The 22575-nt window shown below is 50.0% G+C and overlaps 1 protein-coding gene across 5 annotated transcripts in view; it reads left to right on the forward strand.

The window, feature by feature from the left end:
* The first annotated feature begins 1475 nt into the window (after positions 1-1475).
* The window catches only part of wdsub1 (WD repeat, sterile alpha motif and U-box domain containing 1), a 66050-nt gene continuing 44950 nt past the window's right edge, over positions 1476-22575 (forward strand). The window contains exons 1-2 of one of the 5 annotated variants that reach the window (XM_072474799.1): positions 1476-1614; positions 19594-20061. In XM_072474799.1, the coding sequence (XP_072330900.1) occupies positions 19664-20061 (398 nt within the window). In that variant the 5' untranslated portion in view covers positions 1476-1614; positions 19594-19663. Of the gene's footprint in view, positions 1615-2537; positions 2985-12110; positions 12130-19593; positions 20062-22575 lie in introns of those variants that run through there. The other 4 variants (XM_072474820.1, XM_072474788.1, XM_072474777.1 and 1 more) reach the window with 4 other exon arrangements.

The raw sequence follows: 22575 nt of genomic DNA on the forward strand, positions 1-22575 counted from the left end.
GAATTCTCCCAGTGTACCCGAAAAGGTGCTGGAGTGTGGCGACTGGAGATTTTCACAGTAACTTCATTGCAGTGTCAATGTAAGTCTACTTGTGACACTAATAAAGATTATTAGTATTAAAATTTCCACTGTGAGTGACTTGCTGTTTGTGGCATAACCCTTCAGCTGCATGGAGTCCTGGCCTAGACTTCTGATATTCCCCCTTTGCTTCTCTAACTGACCGCCCAATGAATTGAGACACTAGGAGTGGGGGAGCACTCACTTTCTGTTTCATCTGCCTCATCCTGATGAGAAATGTAAAATTCAGCCCCATCTTTACTACCTTTGGTTGAAAGTGTGTTGGGTTGCGATCGGCCAGCATTGACTAATATTATCTGTCCTTCCTCTCAAAGCACTGACTGCTACTGGGACATGGTTCCACAAATGAGGTCAGCCCAATTCAGACAGAATCGGCATACTATTCAACTGCAGTGGCATCAAACAAAGAACAAAGAAATGTACAGCACATCATTTTAAAACATTTTGTTCCTTTCTCAGTTACAAAACCAGTCCATCTCCTTGCTTGCTCCAAACAATTCCAATTGAATTAAATTCATGGTCCCCAAACAAGGGACACACTAGATCCAAGTTGACATGGACAGGCATTACACCTGATCTCGGGCTTGATCGAGCCAAAAGACTGAAAAGCCATCATTAGCTGCAGTAGGTGCGGCCCATCTCCACTTCCGAGAGGAATGGGATTTTAATAATGCCGAATTACGGAGAGGAGGCAGGAAACTGGGTTGAGTGAGTGTCACCATAATCTTACGAAATCGGCTGTTTTATAAAGTCCAGGGCGCTGCAACTAATCTGATTCTCCCGTTGCTGTTCATGTCTTGGAGTGGGCCATGGGGCGGGGCCGGCGCAGGGTCAGCGTGGGGCGGGGCCGGCGTGGGGCGGGGTCAGCGCGGGGCGGGGCCGGCGCAGGGTCAGCGTGGGGCGGGGCCGGCGCGGGGCGGGGTCAGCGCGGGGCGGGGCCGGCGCAGGGTCAGCGTGGGGCGGGGCCGGCGCGGGGCGGGGTCAGCGCGGGGCGGGGCCGGCGCAGGGTCAGCGTGGGGCGGGGCCGGCGCGGGGCGGGGTCAGCGCGGGGCGGGGCCGGCGCAGGGTCAGCGTGGGGCGGGGCCGGCGCGGGGTCAGCGTGGGGCGGGGCCGGTGTGGGGTCAGGGGGCGGTGCATGCGAGGGTACAGCGTGGGCTGTGGGGAGGGGCTAACCTGGGCTGTGGGGCGGGGCTAGCCTGGGTTGTGGAGCGGGGCTAGCCTGGGCTGTATGGCGGGGCCAGCCAGCGCTGTGGGGCGGGGCCAGCCTGGGCTGTGCGGCGGGGCCAGTGGGCTGTGCGGCGGGGCCAGCCAATTTGTGGAGGTGGGCGGGGTCAGGCTGGGCTTTGGGGCGGGGCCAGCCTGGGCTGTGGGGCGGGGCCAGCCAATTTGGGGAGGTGGGCGGGGTCAGGCTGGGCTGTGGGGCGAGGCCAGCCTGGGCTGTGGGGCGGGGCTGTTCCGAGTTACGCCCCCATTCCGCACTGTGCAGGTGTGAGGTTGTTGATGCTCGTTGGGACTGTTGTTATTTACGGACATTACGTAAGTAGCTGCAAATTTAAAGGTGGCGATTCACCGAGCAGCCGCCTGAGCTGTTGGTCAGGTTGTGCAGTTTACTGGAGTGAAGGCGGCTGGGATTCTCGGCTTTTGCGAGCTCCAGTGGCGCCAAGCACTGCCCCCGCCGCGAGCACTGCCCCCGCTCAGGCACCGTGCGTGGCCCGCGCGAGCACTGCACCGAGCACTGCCCCCGCCGCGAGCACTGCACCCGCTCAGGCACCGTGCGTGGCCCGCGCGAGCACTGCACCGAGCACTGCCCCCGCCGCGAGCACTGCCCCCGCTCAGGCACCGTGCGTGGCCCGCGCGAGCACTGCACCGAGCACTGCCCCCGCCGCGAGCACTGCACCCGCTCAGGCACCGTGCGTGGCCCGCGCGAGCACTGCACCGAGCACTGCCCCCGCCGCGAGCACTGCCCCCGCTCAGGCACCGTGCGTGGCCCTGGCACCGGCACCGTGCGCGGCCCTGGATCCGGCACCGTGCGCGGTCCTGGCACCGGCACCGAGCGCGGCCCCAGCCGCGAGCACTGCACCCGCTCAGGCACCGAGCGCGGCCCGGCACCGAGCACTGCCCCCGCTCAGGCACCGTGCGCGGCCCTGGCACCGGCACCGTGCGCGGCCCACCATGCGCGGCCCTGGCACCGGCACCGTGCGCGGCCCTGGCACCGGCACCGCGCGCGGCCCTGGCACCGGCACCGTGCGCGGCCCTGGCACCGGCACCGAGCGCGGCCCTGGCACCGGCACCGCGCGCGGCCCTGGCACCGGCACCGTGCGCGGCCCTGGCACCGGCACCGTGCGCGGCCCTGGCACCGGCACCGAGCCGCCAGCACCGAGTACGCACCGCGCTATAATTAATGGGCGACGAAGCTTTTCCCTGTTTAATAGATATGTTGATTCAAGGAAAAGTTTAACTCTGTTTTTGTAATGCGCCCCCCTCCCGGCCGGAACATTCTGGAGCCTGATCTCCCCCTGACAGGAGCGTCCCCAGAAGAAACAGTAAATAGTTCAACCTCCGGCATCACAAGGGCCAGCTTTTAGGCATGGAAACCTGAAAACATGATATTAACCGGGGAGTGTGCAAAAGAAGGCATAAAATGTTCCTAATCTCCATCAGATCACAGTAAAATGTTATTTTCTGTTCTCAATCAGTCTATGGGCTAAAGATAGAAGAATCACAGAATTGTTAAGAGGCAGAAGACCATTCAGCCCTTTGAATGAGCAATTTACCTAATGCGCCCCCATGTTAGTCTTCAGCCTTATTGGCTTCTCTTGCTGTGATATCAAGAAACGGTTGAAGCCACTGGATATTATAAATGCTATGGAACCTAACAACTTTCCAGCAACAGTACTGTGTGCTCGGTAAGCTGCATCCTTGACCAAGCTGTTCCTGTATACCTACAACGCTGGCATTTAGTTGACAATGTGGGAAAACTGCTGGAATATATCCTGTGCGTAAAGAACAGGCCAAATCCAACTAATTACCATCCCATCAGCAGTGATGGAAGGTATCGCCAACAGTGCGATCAAGGGGTACTTACTCAGCATTAACCTGCTCGCTAATGCTCAGTTTGATTTCTGTCAGCCACTCAGCTCCTGACTTCATTACAGCCTTCGTCTAAAGAAAGGTACAGCACAAGAACAGGCCCTTCGGTCCTCCAAGCCTGCGCCGACCATGCTGTCCATCTAAACTTTACCCCAGCACGGTAGCATGGTGGTTAGCACACTTGCTTCACAGCACCAGGGTCCCAGGTTCGATTCCGGCTTGGGTCACTATCTGCGTGGAGTCTGCACGTTCTTCCCGTGTGTGTGTGGGTTTCCCCCGGGTGCTCCGGTTTCCTCCCACAGTCCAAAGATGTGCAGGTTAGGTGGATTGGCCATGATAAATTGCCCTTCGTGTTGGGTAGGGTTACTGGGTTATGGGGATAGGGTGGATGTGTGGGCTTGGGTAGGGTGCTCTTTCAAAGAGCTGGTGCAGACTCGATGGGCCGAATGGCCTCCTTCTGCACTGTAAATTCTATAAACAAAACCTAAAATCTTCTACACTTCCATATCCCTCTATTCCCATCCTATTCATGTATTTGTCAAGATGCCCCTTAAACTTCACTATCGTCCCTGCTTCCACCATCTCCTCTGGCAGCGAGTTCCAGGCACCTGCCACCCTCTTGTGTAAAAAAATTTGCCTCATACATCTCCTCTAAACCTTGCACCTTAAAGCTATGCCCCCTAGTAATTGACCCCTCTACCCTGGGAAAATGTCACCACACTACCAGAAGGACATTGAGACTTTGGAGAGAGTACAGAAAAGGTTTACCAGGATGTTGCCTGGTATGAAGGGTATTAGCTATGAGGAGAGATTGAATAAACTGAAATACTCTCCCTAGAGAGACAGGTTGCGGGGCGACGTGATAGAAGTTTATAAAATTATTCGGGATATCGATAGGGTGAACAGTTGGAGGCTTTTTCCCAGGGCGGAATTGAAAATTACAAGGGGGCACAAGTTCAAGGTGAGGGGGGACAGATTCAGTGGAGATGTGCAGGAAAGTTTTTTTACACAGGGCAGTGGTGGCCTGGAATGCACTGCCAAGTGAGGTGTTTGAGGCAGATACGTTAGCGAACTTTAAGACTTATTTAAGGGCAGCACGGTGGTGCAGTGGTTAGCACTGGGACTGCGGCGCTGAGGACCCGGGTTCGAATCCCGGCCCTGGGTCACTGTCTGTGTGGAATTTGCACATTCTCCCCATATTTGCATGGGTTTCACCCCCACAACCCAAAGATGTGCAGGTTAGGTGGATTGGCCATGCTAAATTGTCCCTTAATTGGAAAAAAATAATAATAATTGGGTACTCTAAATTTAAAAAAAAAAGACTTATCTGGATAGGCACATGAACAGACGGGATATAGAAGGATACAGGCGGTTGGTCTAGATAGGATATGTGATCGGGCAGGCTTGGAGGGCCGAAGGGCCTGTTCCTGTGCTGTACTGTTCTTTGTTCAGAAGTAGGGTGTTCAGCCCATTGGGTCTGCACTAGCATTCAGTGAGATCCTGACTGATCTGATGATAATCCTCAACACATTTCTGCCATATCCCCATAACTCTTGATTTCCTTACTGATTAAACATCTGTCTATATCAGCCTTGAACATAATGACCTAGTTTGAAACCTAAAGTAATTAGTGAACCTTCCCTAGACTGTCTCCAATGCCAGTTTATCTTTTAGTTAAGGGAACCAAAACTGTTCACAGTATTCTAAGTATGATCTAATTAGTGCCTTGTATTGTTTTAGCAAGACTTCACTATTTAGCAAGGCTGCACTGTTAGAAGTAGTATTTAGCACGAGGAAGGTGGTTGCAGTTCTTGGAGGTCAATCACCTTTGTCCCAGGGCATTATTGCATAAGTTCCTCAGGGTAGAGTCCTCGGCCCAACCACCTTCAGTTACTTCATCAATGACCTTCCTTCCTCCCAGCATGTCAGAAGTGTTGATGATTATGCAGTGTTCAACAACATTTGCAACTCCTCAGATACTGAAGCATTCACTACACATATGTAGCAAGACTTACACAATATTCAGTTTTAAGTTGATAAGTGGCAATGACCATCTTCAATAAGAGGGAACTCAACCATTTTCCCATGACTTTCAATGGCATTACCATCGCTGAATGCACCACTATCAATTCAACATCCTGGAAGTTACCATTAACCATAAATTGGACTGGACCAGCCATATAAATACTGTGGCTACGAGAGCAGGGCAGAGGCTGGGAATTTAAAAAAATTTGAAATAGTTTTTTTTCCAATTAAGGGGTGATTTAACGTGGCCAATCTACTTACCCTGCACATTTTTGGGTTTGTGGGGGTGGGACCCACGCAGACATGTGGAGAATGTGAAAACTCCACAGGGACAGTAACCCAATGCCTGGATTGAACTTTAAAAAAAAAAAAAAAAATGTTTATTCAAATTTTTCAACAGAATTTTTAACAACCCCCCCCCCCACCCAACAACAAAAAGAAAGAAACACAAACACAACAGTCAAAAATTATACAAAATTTATACATTGGGTTTCCCCCATATACAGTAACCCCCCCATATGACATTCAAAGGTACCCTTAGGGAAGCCCCCCCCCCACCGACCCAAATTCCCCCCCCCCCCCCGAAAGAGACCCCCCCCCCTTGGGTTGCTGCTGCTGCTGACCTCCTAACGCTCCGCGAGATAGTCTAGGAACGGTTGCCACCGCCTGAAGAACACCTGCACAGACCCTCGTAAGGCAAACTTTATCCTCTCCAGCTTAATGAACCCTGCCATGTAATTTATCCAGACTTCCTCACTGGGGGGCTTCGCGTCCTTCCATAATAGCAAGATCCTCCGCCGGGCTACCAGGGACGCAAAGGCCAGGATACCGGCCTCTGTCGCCTCCTGCACTCCCGGCTCGTCCGTTACCCCAAATAGTGCCAACCCCCAACTCGGCTTGACCTGGACTTTCACCACCTTGGACATAGTCCTCGCAAAACCCATCCAGTGCCGGGCACGACCAGAACATGTGGACGTGATTCGCCGTGCTTCCCGAGCACCTCCCACATCTGTCCTCCACCCCAAAGAACCTACTTAACCTCGCCCCTGTCTTACGCGCTCTGTGAGTAACCTTGAATTGTATTAGGCTGAGCCTGGCGCAGGAGGAGGAAGAATTAACCCTACTCAGGGCATCAGCCCATAGACCCTCATCTATCTCCTCCCCAAGCTCCTCCTCCCACTTGCCCTTTAACTCCTCTACCAAGGCCTCCTCCTCTTCTTTCAGCTCCTGGTAGATCGCCGAAACCCTGCCTTCTCCAACCCATACACCCAAAATCACCATGTCCTGAGTCCCCTGTGCCGGGAGCAGCGGGAATTCCCTCACCTGCCGCCTCACAAATGCCCTCACTTGCATATAGCTGAAAGCATTTCCCGGGGATAACCCAAACTTCTCCTCCAGCGCCCCTAGGCTAGCAAACGTCCCATCTATAAACAGGTCCCCCATTCTTCTAATCCCTGCCCGATGCCAGCTCCGAAACCCCCCATCCATCCTTCCCGGGACGAACCGATGGTTCTCCCGAATCGGGGACCAAACCGAGGCTCCCACCTCACCCCTGTGTTGTCTCCACTGCCCCCAGACCTTCAATGTCGCCGCCACGCCGGACTTGTCGGCGAGAGCGGCAGCGGTGCCGTCTCCAGCGCCCTCAGGTTCGTGCCCACACAGGACGCCATCTCCACCCTCTTCCACGCCGCCCCCTCTCCCTCCATTACCCACTTACGGATCATCGCCACATTGGCAGCCCAATAATAGCCGCACAAATTCGGCAGCGCCCGCCCTCCCTGTCCCTACTTCGCTCCAGAATCACCCTCTTTACCCTCGGGGTCTTATTTGCCCACACAAAACCCATAATGCTCCTACCTACCCGTTTTAAAAAGGCCTTGGTAATCATAATGGGAAGGCACTGAAACACAAAGAGAAACCTCGGGAGGACCATCATTTTAACCGACTGCACCCTGCCCGCTAGCGAGAGTGGCAGCACATCCCATCTTTTGAAATCCTCCATCTGCTCCACCAACCGCGTCAAATTGAGCTTGTGCAGGGCCCCCCAACTCCCAGCCACTTGGATCCCCAAGTACCGAAAGCTCCTTTCCTCCCTCTTCAACGGTAGGTCGTCTATCCCCTTTCCCTGGTCCCCTGGATGCACCACAAAGAGCTCACTTTTCCCTACATTGAGCTTATACCCGAGAAGTCCCCAAACTCCCTTAGGATCCGCATGACCTCCGCCATCCCCTCCACTGGATCTGCAACATACAGCAACAGGTCGTCCGCATACAGCGACACCCGATGTTCCTCTCCCCCTCGGACCAGTCCCCTCCATTTCCTGGACTCCCTTAGTGCCATGGCCAGAGGCTCAATTGCCAATGCAAACTACAAGGGGGACAGGGGCACCCCTGCCTCGTCCCTCGGTACAGCTGAAAGTACTCCGACCTCCGCCGATTCGTAGCCACACTCGCTACCGGGGCTCTATATAGCAAACTGACCCAGCTGATGAACCCTTCCCCGAACCCAAACCTCCGCAGCACTTCCCAAAGATACTCCCACTCCACCCGGTTGAAGGCGTTCTCCGCGTCCATAGCTACCACTACCTCCGCTTCTCCCTCCACCGAGGGCATCATGATCACATTGAGGAGCCTCCGCACATTAGTGTTTAGCTGCCTGCCCTTTACAAATCCCGTCTGGTCCTCATGAATCACCCCCGGGACACAGTCCTCAATTCTCGTAGCCAGCACTTTTGCCAGCAACGTAGCATCCACATTGAGGAGCGAGATCGGTCTATACGACCCACATTGCAGTGGGTCCTTGTCCCGCTTCAGGATCAGAGAGATCAGCGCCCCGGACATTGTCGGGGGCAAGGTCCCCCCCTCCCTTGCCTTATTGAAAGTCCTCACTAACAACGGGCCTAGCAGGTCCACATATTTCCTGTAAAACTCGACCGGGAACCTATCTGGCCCCGGGCCCTTCCCCGCCTGCATGCTCCCCAGTCCTTTAACCAGCTCCTCCAGCCCAATTGGCGCCCCTAAACCAGCCACCTCCTGCTCCGCCACCCTCGGGAACCTCAGCTGATCCAAAAATCGTTGCATCCCCTCTTCCCCCGCTGGGGGCTCAGATCTGTACAGATCCCCATAGAAATCCCTAAATACCTTGTTTATTCTCACCGCACTCCGCACTGTATCCCCCCCCGTATCCTTAACTCCACCTATCTCCCTCGCTGCCTCCCTCTTATGAAGCTGGTGTGCCAGCATCCGACTCGCCTTCTCCTCATACTCATACGTCGTCCCCTGCGCTTTCCTCCACTGTGCCTCTGCTTTCCCTGTGGTCAACAGGTCGAACTCCGTCTGGAGGTTTCGCCGCTCCCTGAGTAGTCCCTCCTCGGGGCCTCTGCATATCTCCTGTCCACCCTTAAGATCTCCCCCACCAACCTCTCCCTGCCCTCTCTTCTCCCTGTGGGCCCTGATGGAGATTAACTCTCCCCTGACCACCGCCTTCAGCGCCTCCCAAACTACCCCCACCTGCACCTCCCCGTTGGCCTCCAAATATCTTTCAATGCACCCCCGCACCCGCCCACACACCTCCTCATCCGCCAATAATCCCACATCATGACGCCACAGCGGGTGCTGGTCCCTCTCCTCTCCTAACTCCAGCTCCACCCAGTGCGGGGCATGGTCTGAGATGGCTATGGCCGAATACTCCGTTCCCTCCACTTTCGGGATTAGCGCGCTACTCAAAATAACAAAATCTATCCAGGAGTAGGCTCTATGGACGTGGGAAAAGACTGAAAATTCCCTGGCCAGGGGCCTGACAAACCTCCATGGATCCACTCCCCCCATCTGGTCCATAAACCCCCTAAGCACATTGGCCGCAGCCGGCCTCTTACCCGTCTTGGACCAAGAGCGATCCAGTGCTGGGGCCAGCACCGTGTTGAAATCCCCCCCTATTATCAAGCTTCCTACCTCCAGGTCCGGAATCCGACCCAGCATGCGCTTCATAAATCCGGCATCATCCCAGTTCAGGGCATATACGTTTACCAGTACCACCCGCACCCCCTGCAACCTACCGCTCACCATCACATACCGACCTCCATTATCCACCACAATATTCATTGCCTCAAACGACACCCGCTTCCCCACCAGTATTGCAACCCCTCTGTTCTTCGCATCCAGCCCTGAATGGAATACCTGTCCTACCCATCCCTTTCTCAGCCTAACCTGATCTGCCACCTTCAAATGTGTCTCCTGGAGCATAACTTCAGTCCCTTTAAGTGCGAGAACACCCGGGCCCTCTTGACCGGCCCGTTCAGGCCCCTCACATTCCAAGTTATCAGCCGGATTGGGGGGCTACTCACCACCCCCCCTGCTGACGAGCCATCTCCTTTTCTAGGCCAGCCACGTGCCCGCGCCTCCCACACCCTCCAGTCCCCCAGACGGCGGACCCCCGCCCCGACCACCTCTCCTACTTCCAGCTGCCCTTTGGCCAATGCAGCAGCAACCCTATACCCCCCCCCCCCCTTCCCCCACTAGATCCACATCTAGCCCTTTTGCTCCCCCCATAACACTCCCGTAAGTTTGCTGTCTCCTGCTGACCCCGGCTTCTCCCGCCATTCCATCGACCCCCCCCCCCCCCCCCCCCCCCCGCAGTGTGAGAATCCCCCTCCCTGGCAGTCAGTGTGCGCTCCTCTCCAGCACCGCCCACCCCCCCCCCCCCCCGGCCCCCATCCCCGTCCTTCCCTAACGCGGGAAAAAGCCCGCGCTTTCCTGAGCCGGCCCCGCCCCCTCTGGCGCAGCTCCTTTTGTGGCCTTACCCCAATTCCCCATCCCCGGGCCTCCACTCCCCCTCTTCCTTCGTGGGGGTCTGCCCCTCCAACACCGACGCCCACACTCTCCCACAGTCTCCCCATCATATCCCTTCACCCATCCCCATCCAGCACCCAAACCAAAGGAACATTCCCTAAACGTAATGAACACCATATACACAGTAAACATCCCCCCCACAACAAACCCTCAATTTGAGTCCAACTTTTCAGTACGTATAAAGCTCCATGCCTCATCAGGCGTTTCAAAATAGTGGTGCCGATCCTGGAACGTGACCCACAATCGCGCTGGCTGCAGCATACCAAACTTCACCCCCTTCCGATGGAGCACCGCCTTAGCCCGATTGAAACCAGTTCTCTTCTTAGCCACCTCTGCACTCCAGTCCTGGTAGATTCGGATCTCCGTGTTCTCCCACCTGCTGCTCCGCTCTTTCTTGGCCCATCTCAGGACACACTCTCTGTCCATAAAGCGGTGAAACCTCACCACTACAGCCCTTGGCGGCTCGTTGGTCTTGGGTCTCCTTGCTAGGACCGGGTGAGCCCCATCTAGCTCCAGGGGCCTCAGGAAGGCTCCCACGCCCATCAGCGAATTGAGCATCGTGCTCACAGATGCCCCAGCATCGGGCCCTTCCACTCCTTCGGGGAGACCCAGAATCCGAAGATTCTTTCTCCTCGACCTATTCTCCAGGTCCTCAAATCTTTCCGCCCACCTCTTGTGCAGCGCCTCGTACGCCTCCACCTTCACCGCCAGGCCCAAGATCTCGTCCTCGTTCTCCGAGGCATTTTGCCGCACCTCCCGGATCGCCGCCCCTTGGGCCTTCTGGGTCTCCACTAGCTTCTCAGTCGCCGCCTTCATTGGCGCCAGCATTTTGGTTTTCAGCTCCTCAAAGCAGTGTTTAAGAAACCCCTGCTGCTCCTGCGACTACTGCGCCCATGCTGCTTGGTCTCCACCCACCGCCATCTTGTTTTTCCTCCCTCTCACTTTTCGCTGCTCCAACATCACTTTTTTCACCGCTCCACTCTTGGTCCAATCCATATAATGTCGGGGGGACCTTGCTGTCACCTTCCCACACTGGAAGCCGTTGAACAATTGCCGTTGGGGCCCCTCTAGATAGCCCAAAAGTCCGTTCCCGGCGGGAGCTGCCAAACGTGCGACCTACCTAGGCATGGCCGCAACCGGAAGTGCCGGGATTGAACTTGGGTCCTTTGCGCTGTGAAGCAGTACTGCTTGCCACCGTGCTGCACCTGGAACTGGGGTTTTGAGGTATAGGTGGAAATAATTGAATTATATCTTTCTCCCTTTCTGTTTAAGACATATTCTGAAATATGAAGTAATTTCATATTTTTCAAACTTCTTCAGGAAACTTACATTTGTTCTCCAGCATATTCAAATTATTTTCAAAATAATGCAAACTGAAATGTTATTAACAACAAAACGGTTTGACTTTACTGCTGAATAAAATGCCATAATTTTCATTACGTTAAATAAAAGCAGCTAAACATGCACAATTATTACTACCCTACCAAGTTTAAAATAGTCTCTCCTCTTTACCTTTCACTCTTGCATTAACAAAAATGCCTATTTTGGAGAATGCTCAGTAAACCTCTGAAACACATGTGGCATTGCTTCAAATAATTTCAAGAAGCAACCAAAATACTTTGAAGACTCCAGGGAAACATTTTTCCATATGTACTGTGTTGAATGTAGAAACTATTTTATATTGTATTTCATATTTGTGGCAGTAATGTTATTTAAAAACCCTGGTTCAAAATACATGCAGGCTGTGTGTCTACTAAAGCTGTAAATACAGATTCATAAAAGGTGAGGTAATCATTCATTCCAACCACCTACTTGCTTACAGATAAAGGGTTAATGGAATTGTATTTTGATTGCTTGATATTCCCTGGAGTGTAGGTCATTTATGATGAATTGTATATTTAGTCCTAGCTAAGCAAGTCATGGAAAGTAGTGGGATAGAAATGATGTAATTAATGGGAACTGTCTGTAGTTTTGCAGTTTGTTATAGGATTTTAAGTTGAATAGTAGTTTTGCCAAATGTAACTAGGTTGAGCAGAAGTGCACTCGATCTGTTGAAAGGAACTCTTTCCAAAAGTTTCTACACAGCTACGTAAGTAACCTGTTTTGTGAACTTTATTTATAAGTGGCATTTGAACTTTATTGGGTTGTTTAATTGGAATGAGTGGCAAGGGTAGATAGTACGTTCAGGTTTTTTCCTTTTGTTTAAGAACTGTTTAAGTATTAATTGTAAAGCTATTTCTTTGATGTTGCTGTGGTTAATTCTGTGTTTAAATTAAAGTTTGTTTTAACATAAAAGAAACCTATTAGTCAAAGTCATCACTCCTGGGCTGAAGTAACCTTTCCTCACATATTTATAAATAGGAAAAAATTGTTTTGGGTTCTTGTCCGGCATCCTGACAAAAATTGTGGCCGGGTCCTGTATCCTAACAGTACTGATGAAATGTTGCTGATAAATGCCGAGCAAGCTTAAAGTGCGGAATCTGTCTCCCATCTATTTACAACACTTACAAAAAATGTGATGGCCAAGGCCAGGCTTTTGTGAGAGTCCCAAGGCTGTCAAGATGCAGCATTCGCTGTGAGTCTGAACATTCTGGGTTCATACCTCAGCTAAAGAGTCTTGAGCAGTTCAGATGAAGTGTTAGAATGATGGGGTATAGTCTTATAATATAATTTTTATTACTGTCACAAGTAGGTTTACATTAACACTGCAATGAAGTTACTGAAAATCCCCGAGTCGCCACACAGCCTGTTCGGGTACACTGAGGGAGAAATCAGAATGTCCAAATTACCTAATACCACGTCTTTTGGGACTTTGTGGGAGGAAACTGGAGCGCCCGGAGGAAACACACGCAGACACGGGGGGGGGGGGGGGGGGGACGGACCTGCAGACTCCACACAGACAGTGACCCAAGGCAGGAATCGAATCTGGGACGCTGGAGCTGTGAAGCAAGAGTGCTAACCACTGCGTGACTGTGCCACCCAAATCAAACCAAGGCCCTTCCTGGCATCCTGTCCTGGATCAAGGTGCTACCCTCTCTGATGAATGAAAAGGACCTTGTGGCACTATTTTAAAGAGCTCATGAGTTCTCCATGGTGCCCTAACCAATATTTATCCAACAACCAGGATCTTTAAAAAAAATCAAATTTCTGTTTGTGGGAATTTCCTCTGTGAAAATTGAACGGATTACACTTCAAAAGTACCTATTTGGCTGTAAAACTGATTAGGGACATGTCGTGAAAGGCACTAGATAAATGCAAGTTTTTTTTTCACATAAAAATATTATTAGAGGTGATCAACAACATGAAACAAGGATATAAAGCAGCGATAAGAGATTGTCTTAGTGACCACGACCACAGGAGTAGAGGTGTCATGAGAGATGGTAATTTGAGGGTTTGGCTGTAAATATGGGGAGGAGAGTTTAGGAATAGCAGAATTGTAGTGAATCCAGAGTGAAGTAAAAGGATTGAGATAAAGATTTAAATTATAGTGAATTCAGAGTCACGGTGTAGAGATTGGGGGAGGATGTCTCTGAAAGAAGCTTGGGGTAGTAGATGGCATTTTAGAGGAAAATAAAATGGAGTGGAATAGTAGAGTTTCTTGAAGGGAAAAGGTACCAAAGGAATAAGGTAAACAATCAAAATGTCACTTGTTAATGAGGGTCACATGACCAATGAAATGAAAATCGCTTATTGTCACAAGTAGGCTTCAAATGAAGTTACTGTGAAAAGCCCCTAGTCGCCACATTCCGGCGCCTGTTCGGGGAGGCTGTTACTGGAATCGAACCGTGCTGCTGGCCTGCCTTGGTCTGCTTTCAAAGCCAGCGATTTAGCCCTGTGCTAAACAGCCCCTAAACAATGGGCAGGGCAGGTGGAAAGTGTAAACAGGCAGGCAGTCTTTGGTAAGGGGCAAGGCATTAAACCATGCGTCAATTAAGTTTTTGCCAAAGCTAGGGTATCCAATCATCCACAATAAGGTTGGGAGGGATAGTAATTGCTGGTCTATTGAAAGAGTTCAATGTGGTGGGAAGAAGGTTGATGAGGTTATCTCTCAATGGCCATTCGTAGCAGGGATGATCAATACTGGGGAGCTTTGATTAGAAGGGAGAGAAAGAAAGCTGAAGATTAGTGATGGTTAGAGTAATATTCAGATGGAGAATTGCACAAATACAATAGCATGTTGGATGTTGAGGAGGGAAGGAGATAAAGGGTGCGATCTACCAGCCGCTCAAGCAAGAGCGCAACGCGGCAGTTGATCCTGGGAGAGGCCTCTTGCGGGTTCCCACCAGCGTTCATGCCTCGCGGGATCTACCTAAGTCCTGTGAGGCATCAGAATCGGAATCTTGCTCAGAAGAGGCATGAGATTTTAAACCTACTTAGGTGCACTTAACCAGGATGTACCGGCCTCCCAGGACCTACCGGCCTCCCCAGGGAGGCTGCAGCCAGGCGCCGTTCAGTACTAGGCCACAATAACATGGACCAGGTGGAAAGGCACCTGGAAGAGGGGTCTCCTGGGCCATCGGAGACCACTGGATGGTCAAGGCTAGTGTAGGGTGGCTCCCTCACCCTCCCCCTGGAACGTGGGCACCTTGGCACTGTCCAACTGGCACATTAGGATTGTCACTCTGGCACTGCCAAGGATGGCAGTGTAAGGTTGCCCAGGTGCCAGGGTGACAATGCCAGGATCTGAGGGGGGCCATGCCCATGAAAGGAGAGTGGAGGGTGGTTTGAATGGTGGGTGTCGCGTGGCATATGGTTGTGGGGGTGTGACGGGTAGGGATCCTGGAGGGCGGGGGGGTCTGCAAGGTGTTGTGGGGAGCCTGAAGAGAGGGGGGGACCCCTAGGGACCCCATAATGGGGGTCTTCAGTTGCGGGGGAGTGCGTCAGTGTGTGGGGGGTGACATTGCCCGTGGATGGGTGGTGGGGGACCCACAAACTCACTTAGAGACCGGGGCATCTTTTCAAAATGGCGGCCCGATTTCGGAGTTCAGCTCCCCAGTGGCTGAAAAGAAATCTGGTGAGAAACTCCCCAGGGCCCAAAAAAGTGACTGTGTCATTTGATAGCGGTGGGAAACACGCCGGCAAATCCCGCCACAAATGGAACTTAGAAATTTTACATAAAATTTTGCCAAAGGCAGAAGAAATGCTGAGGGGAGAAAAGAGAGAAAAGGAGCACAAAGAATGGGCTCAGTTCCTAAGCAGCAGACAAAGTAAAAATGTAAATGAATGTGAAGGAAATTTTCGGTTACCTAGAGATGGTAGAATAATAGTGGGCAGCACGGTAGCACAGTGGGTAGCACAGTTGCTTCACAGCTCCAGGGTCCCAGGTTCGACTCCCAGCTTGGGTCATTGTCTGTGCGGAGTCTGCACGTCCTCCCCGTGTGTGCGTGGGTTTCCTCCGGGTGCTCCGGTTTCCTCCCACAGTCCAAAGATGTGCAGGTTAGGTGGATTGACCATGATAAATTGCCCTTAGTGTCCAAAAAAGGTTAGGTGGGGTTAGTGGATTACGGGGATAGGTTAGAAGTGTGGGCTTGGGTGGGGTGCTCTCTCCAAGGGCCGGTGCAGACTAGATGGGCTGAATGGCCTCCTTTTGCAGTGTAAATTCTATAAGTTAGATGAGACTTGTTATGGTTGTGAACTTGTAAAGTTCAGAGTTAAAGCCTGAGGTTCAGTGGCGAGATAAATTTACATACTGCATGAGATGCACTTGAAGAATTCATGTTCTTCAAGTGCTGAGCTTCAGAGTAGATTCTGCGTAGGTTTCCTCCAGGTGCTCTGGTTTCCTCCCACAAGTCCCAATTGTTAGGTGAATTGGACATTCTGTATTCTCCCTCCGTGTACCCGCACAGGCGCCGGAGTATGGCGACTCAGGGATTTTCACAGTAACTTCATTGTGATGTTAATGTAAGCCTACTTGTGACAATAATAAAGATTATAATTATAATTATTATAAATCCAGTTTTATTCTTAGAAGGCACTTCCTCTTTTTTAAGTTTTGCTGAGAGATATCCTGACATGGTGTTTATCCTTCTCAGCAACATTGATGTGAGCCATCCTCGCAATGCAAAGAGACCTGCCTACAGAGTAGGCTTGTGGCTCTTCCTGTTGACATTTATGCCACAAGGGTTTGCTGTGTCTCTCTGTGCATGTTGGGTAAAGTCTGAGCTGCATGTTGGGTAAAGTCAAGTGGAACCATCCTAGAAAGGGTCAAAATAGAAAGCTGAGAAAATGGGGACATAGCAAATGGCAGATTAACAGTGGTGAAGAGGACGAGCCTGACTGAACCTATCCAACCAGACTGTCCAAGAACGATGGTTTGACTCAAAGAAGTGTCTTTCAGGAGCTGCAACACCGCACCAGTCACAATGGCCCAGCTCCAGGATGGCTTGGTGTTGCTGTAAGACTGTTGGAAAGATCAGACTGCTGAGTGGTGGTGGTGGGTGATTTGAGAACAGAGCTACTGAGTGAGGTGGAGGGGGTTTGAAAAAAGCAGCTGCTGAGTATGTGTAAGGCAGGAGGAAGAGGGGATCGATGAGGGTCTGATTACAATGTATATGTAGGGGGAGAGGTGCTTCACTGAGTCTCTGCTCCAGGAAGCGTAGAGAGCTTGGTTGAAATCTACATAAATACTTATAAAAACACAGATTTCCATTATTGTGTGATCTATTATTATGTATTGATCTATAAGATGCAAACTTTAACAATTATATACCGAATGTTACAATGCTGCTTTACTGCTGTTTTATTTTTATTGGTGTCTGGGGTCACGCTAATTTTCAAAAGTTTTTTTATATTCGTTCATGGAATATCGGCATCACTTGACAGCCAGCACAAATTGTTACGGGCAAATTGCATTTAACTAATTTGATTGTGTTTTTGGTGAAGTAACGGAGAGAGCTGAAGAAGGCAATGTGGTTGACGTGGCTTTGTATGGGCTTCCAGAAGGCATTTGATAAAGTGGCACAAAACAGGCTTCTCAGTAAAAGTAGAGCTCACGGATTAAGGGGACAGTCAGAGCATAGAAAGGAAATTGGCTGAATGTCACGAAACAGCATACTAGTAAACAGTTGTTTCTCCAACTGGAGGAAGGTATATGGTGGGATCCCCAGACGTTGGTTTTAGGATCATTGTTTTTCTTGCTGTACATTAATGACCTAGACTTTGGTTAAAGGACACAGTTTCAAAATTTGGGGATGACACAAAGCTTGGAAGTGTTGTAAACTATTACAAGGCTAATGATAAACTTCATAAAGAAGTGATGGAATGGGTGGACCAGTGGCAGATGAAATTTAATGTAGATAATTGTGAAGTGATTTATTTTGGTAGGAAGACCAGGGAAAGGCAATATAATTAGTACAATTCTAAAGTGGGCGTGGGAGCAGAGATTGGTTAGAACCATAGAATTCCTACAGTGCAGAAGGAGGTCATTCGCCCAATCGAATCTGCACCGACCCTCTGAAAGAGCAACTTACCTAGGCCCACTCCCCTGCCCTATCCTCATAACCCCACCTAACCTGCACATCTTTGTACACTAAGGGGTAATTTAGCATGGCAAATCCACCTAACCTGCACATCTTTGGACTATGGGAGGAAATGGGAGGAAACCCACGCAGACACGGGTAGAAAGTGCAAATTCCACACAGACAATCACCCAAGACCAGAATTGAACCCAGATCCCTGGCACTGTGAGGCAGCAGTGCTAACCACTGTGCCACTGCGCCATGCCGTGGTTAATAAAGTTATAATAAATCTGTATGAAACACTGATTCAGCCTCAACTGGAGTATTGTGCACAGTTTTGGGAATTACACTTTAGGAAGGATTTGAAGACATTAAGAGAGAATGCAGAAAAGATTCATAGGAATGGTTCCAGAGATGAAGGACTTAAGTTGAGTGGATAGATCGATGACGCTGGAGCTGTTATACTTGGAGAAGTGATGTTTAAGAGGAGAAGAGGAGACTTGATGGAGGTGCTCAAAATCCTGAGATACTGGAGAAAGTAAGAGAGAGTAAATAGGAGAGTTTGTTCCTTTTGGTGGAAGGCGCGAGAACTGGAGGACATCAATTTAAAGTGATTGGGAAGAGAAGCAATGGCAACATGAGGGAAAACATTTTTATGAAATGAAAAATGAAAATTGCTTATTGTCACAAGTAGGCTTCAAATGAAGTTACTGTGAAAAGCCCACCTTCCAGCACCTGTTCGGGGAGGCTGGTACGGGAATTTAACCGTGCTGCTGGCCTACCTTGGTCTGCTTTCATAGATTATCATAGAATTTACAGTGCAGAAGGAGGCCATTCGGCCCATCGAGTCTGCACCGGCTCTTGGAAAGAGCACCCCACCCAAGGTCCACACCTCCATCCTATCCCCATAACCCAGTAACCCCACCCTACACTAAGGGCAATTTTGGACACTATGGACAATTTAGCATGGCCAATCCACCTAACCCGCACATCTTTGGACTGTGGGAGGAAACCGGAGCACCCGGAGGAAACCCACGCACACACGGGGAGGATGTGCAGACTCCGCACAGACAGTGACCCAAGCCGGAATCGAACCTGGGACCCTGGAGCTGTGAAGCATTTGTGCTATCCACAATGCTACCGTGCTGCCCGAAAGCCAGTGATTTAGCCCTGTGCTAAACCAGCCCCTAACCACATGCAGCATGTGGTTAGGATATGGAAGGCACTGCCTGAGAGTGTGGTGGAGGCAAATTCAATCCATGCCTTTAAAACAGAATTGCATAATTAACTGAAGAGAAAAATACTGTAGGGATACAGGGACAATGTGTGTGCGTGTGGTGGGGGGTGGGGCATGGCTAGCTGAGTTGCTCTTGCAGAGAGCTCTTATGGATACAACAGGCTGAATGTCGTCATATGCGATAACCATTCCATAGCAACAGCATTCAGAACAAAGAAGTTTGAAAGCTAATAGAGGCTTTCAAGATGACAAGAGATTTTGATAGAGTAAATTCTCTGGTGAGTAATTCAAAATTCAATAACCAGAGGTCATGGACTTTTAAATCATTGACTGAGAATCTAGAGGAGGGATGAGGAGAACTTCTTTTGCTGAGAGTTGTTTGGATCTGGAACACTGTATGAAATAGTGGTGGACGCTAACCCCATAAATAAGTTTTAAAAGGAGTTTGTCGATATTTACAGATGTTGATCTTCCAGGTTTATGTACAAAAGCAGGGAAGTGGGACTAAGCATGACTACTCTTTCAAAGGGCCAGCACAGGCACAATGAACTGAAGGACCACTCCTGTGCTGTACGTTTCTATTATTCTGTCAGTTGCTATAAAAAATATATTTTTTGTAAGACATTGACATCATTTTGTACTTTTCAGGGAGGAATTTGTATATTTTTAATATTGGCAGTTAAATTAACATTTGGTGACAATTCACATTATACTTTGAATCAGGAATGTTTTGAAAATGTATTTCTTTTATTTTTTGTATTTGCAAGAAAACAGCTTGTTTTTTTATTGATATGTGTAAAAATTGTTGCAGATAACAGCGCTGATATTAATCTCTCCTTTTCTCTGGACTTTGTTACAGGTTGGTTCTTTATTTTGAGAGAGAGAAAGAAACCTGGTTCTCGTACGAGCAAGAACCAAAATTGTTGACCATGGTAACACTCGTCCAAACTCTCACAGATCACACTGATGATGTTAACTGCTGTGCTTTCTCTTCCGCTTACCTGGCTTCCTGTTCACTGGACAAAACAATACGCCTTTATTTATTAAAGGATTTCTCAGAGCTCCCTTTCTCACCACTGAAAGGTCATAGCTATGGTGTACATTCCTGTTGCTTTAGTTCTTGTGGGAGATACCTAGCTTCGAGTTCGACTGATGGGATGACTGTGCTATGGAATCCCCAGTTTGGGGAGAAGTTGGCAACGTTGAAGCAGCCCAGTGAAAGTCCAGTAAGGGTTTGCAAATTCTCTCACGATTCCAATTATTTGATATCTGGTGCAGCTGATGGTACTGTGGCATTATGGGATGTTCGCTTGAAGAAACTTCGCAGGTTAGTTAGATAGAGAGCATGCAACTTTTTCATTAATATTTACATGCAGTGTTTCAATATATATTTTGATTTAACTTTTTCACGAGTGAATTTATATATTTTTCATTTAAATGAACACTGAAACAAATGTAGATACGAAATTGAATCGAAGAAACTAAATTGAATCACTTCAATACTTTTTTTGCCATCCTTGAATCATCAGAAAAACACATTTTCTGTTGTTTCTTTTTTAAAATAAATTTAGAGTACCCAATTCATTTATTTTTTCAGTTAAGGGGCAATTTAGCATGGGCAATGCACACTCAAACATGGGGAGAATGTGCAAACTCCACACGGACAGTGACCCAGAGCCGGGATCAAACCTGGGACCTCTGGACTAAAAAATTAGCTCTGAGTGCTAACCACTGCACCACTGTGCTGCCCCAATTTTCTGTTGTTTCTAACATGAATGTCGATTAATCCCATAGAAAAAACTACCATCAAGCCTTATGTCAACTTGAACTACTATCTTATCTCTAACCTTGCTTTTAACTCCAAGGTCCTCAAATATGTTGTTGCTTGGCACCCATCCTCTTTCACACATCCATTCTAGTTAGTCAGCAACAGCATCAATATAACGGCAACCATAGAATGTGCCCCCTCTTTGCCTTGTGGTTTGCTCTGGGGTATTATATACAGTTCATTCTTTCTTGGTCTATTTTGTGAAAACTTCCTTTCTTGGTCCCCCCCCGTACCTAACTAAAAGTAGTCACTCCTGTCTGTGGTTTCTCCTCCCGCTCTTGTAATGTGATTTCCAGCATGGCTTAAGGCCCTGTACTTGGTCCTGTCCCTTCCCTCAACCATATGCTGTCCATCAACAAATTTAAGCATTGAATCAGCTTCCACACGTATGGGCGGAATTCTACGATAGTTTGTTGGTGTCAGACTCTGATTGAAACCCGGAGTGTAGTTCTCCAACTGCATAGCTAAGTTTTTAGTCCAGATTTTGAGTAACTTTGGGGGGGGATCTGTGGGCGTGTTTATGCCATCAATGTGGCGGGCGGCGCCTTAAAGAGCCGGCAAAGCCAGCTTTCCAGAGATTGGGGAACAATCTTTAAAGGGTGCCCTGATCAGCACCGAAAGAATCATCCCTCAAAACGGACAGAGCTGCCCTACCACCACAGGCATCTGTTTCACGGCCTCCCTCCACCCCCAACAAACAGAATTGGTACCCAGCCCCCAATTGGGGTCCCCTGAGAGTCTGCCCTTGGTACTGCCCCGTGGCAGAGGTTGGCACTGCCCTGTGCTGGGGGAATGCCCCTTCTCCCCTGGCGGCTATACATGCCTTTATGCCTCTGGAGGGATCCCCTTGACTGAATCTCATTCTTCAAAACCTGTTGTAAATCTCACAGATGTGATGTCACATCAGCAAGGTATGAATGTGTAGGGTGGGGGGCTTGGTAATTATATGTAAATACATGTAAATGTATTAAAATTAAGCTCTTGCCCTCGTCTGTATTGCGGTCTTGATTGAACGGGAAGATCCCAGACTGGAACCCTGGCTCAAAAGACCGTAACTTTGACTTTTATTTATAAAATGAGGAGGAACAGAACCACAGGATCGTTAATTAGTTTCAACAGCAAGGAAAAAACATTTATTAAACATGAAAACTGGGATTATGATGCAATATTCCTTTACTCCCCTCAGCTTAACAAATACACACAGATTTAAAGATTAATATGGATTACAAAGTACATCTTAAACTTCAATGGTCTAATTTAAAACAGAGTCCCTTTCAAACACACAGGATGACTATGTCAAATACATGCACTTCATTTTGTATACACGTTAGTGTCTGTGGATTTCTCCTCAGAATCCTCCCAGGTGATGATTACATGAGAGTTTCCAAACTCCACTCTCAGAAACAAGCTTTAAAATCTTCTCATAATTATATTTTCTCTTAGCGGGTTGCATTCCGAAATCCATACTAGGGGCGGGAATCGGCGAATTGGCCCGGTGCCAAGAATGGCGTGAACCACTCCGGTGTCGGGCCAACCGGAAGTTGCGGAATTCTCCCCACTTCCGGGGGCTAGGCCGGCACCAGAGGGGTTGGGGCTGTGCCAGCCGGAGCCGAAGGGACTGCGCGAGTTAGCGCATGCGCAGAACCACCGGCGTGGTTTAGCGCATGCGCAGACCGGCTGGCGTATTCTGCCGCATGCGCAGGGGGGGGGGGTGTCTTCCCCACGCCAGCCATGACAGAGCCCTACATGGGCCGGCGCGGAAGGAAGGAGTGCCCCCACGGCACAGGCCCGCCCGCAGGTCGGTGGGCCCCGATCGAGGGCCAGGCCACGGTGGGGCCCCCCCCTGGGACCGGATCCCCCTACGCCCCCCCAGGACCGCACCAGCCGGCCTACCAACCAGGTCCCACCATGTGGGACCATGTCCAATCCACGCCGGCAGGACTGGCCAGAAATCGACGGCCGCTTGGCCCATCGGGTCCCGGAGAATTGCTGGGGCGGGGGGCGCTGCCAACA

Source organism: Scyliorhinus torazame, chromosome 2, assembly GCF_047496885.1.
Source record: "Scyliorhinus torazame isolate Kashiwa2021f chromosome 2, sScyTor2.1, whole genome shotgun sequence".
Classification (NCBI taxonomy): Eukaryota; Metazoa; Chordata; class Chondrichthyes; order Carcharhiniformes; family Scyliorhinidae; genus Scyliorhinus; species Scyliorhinus torazame.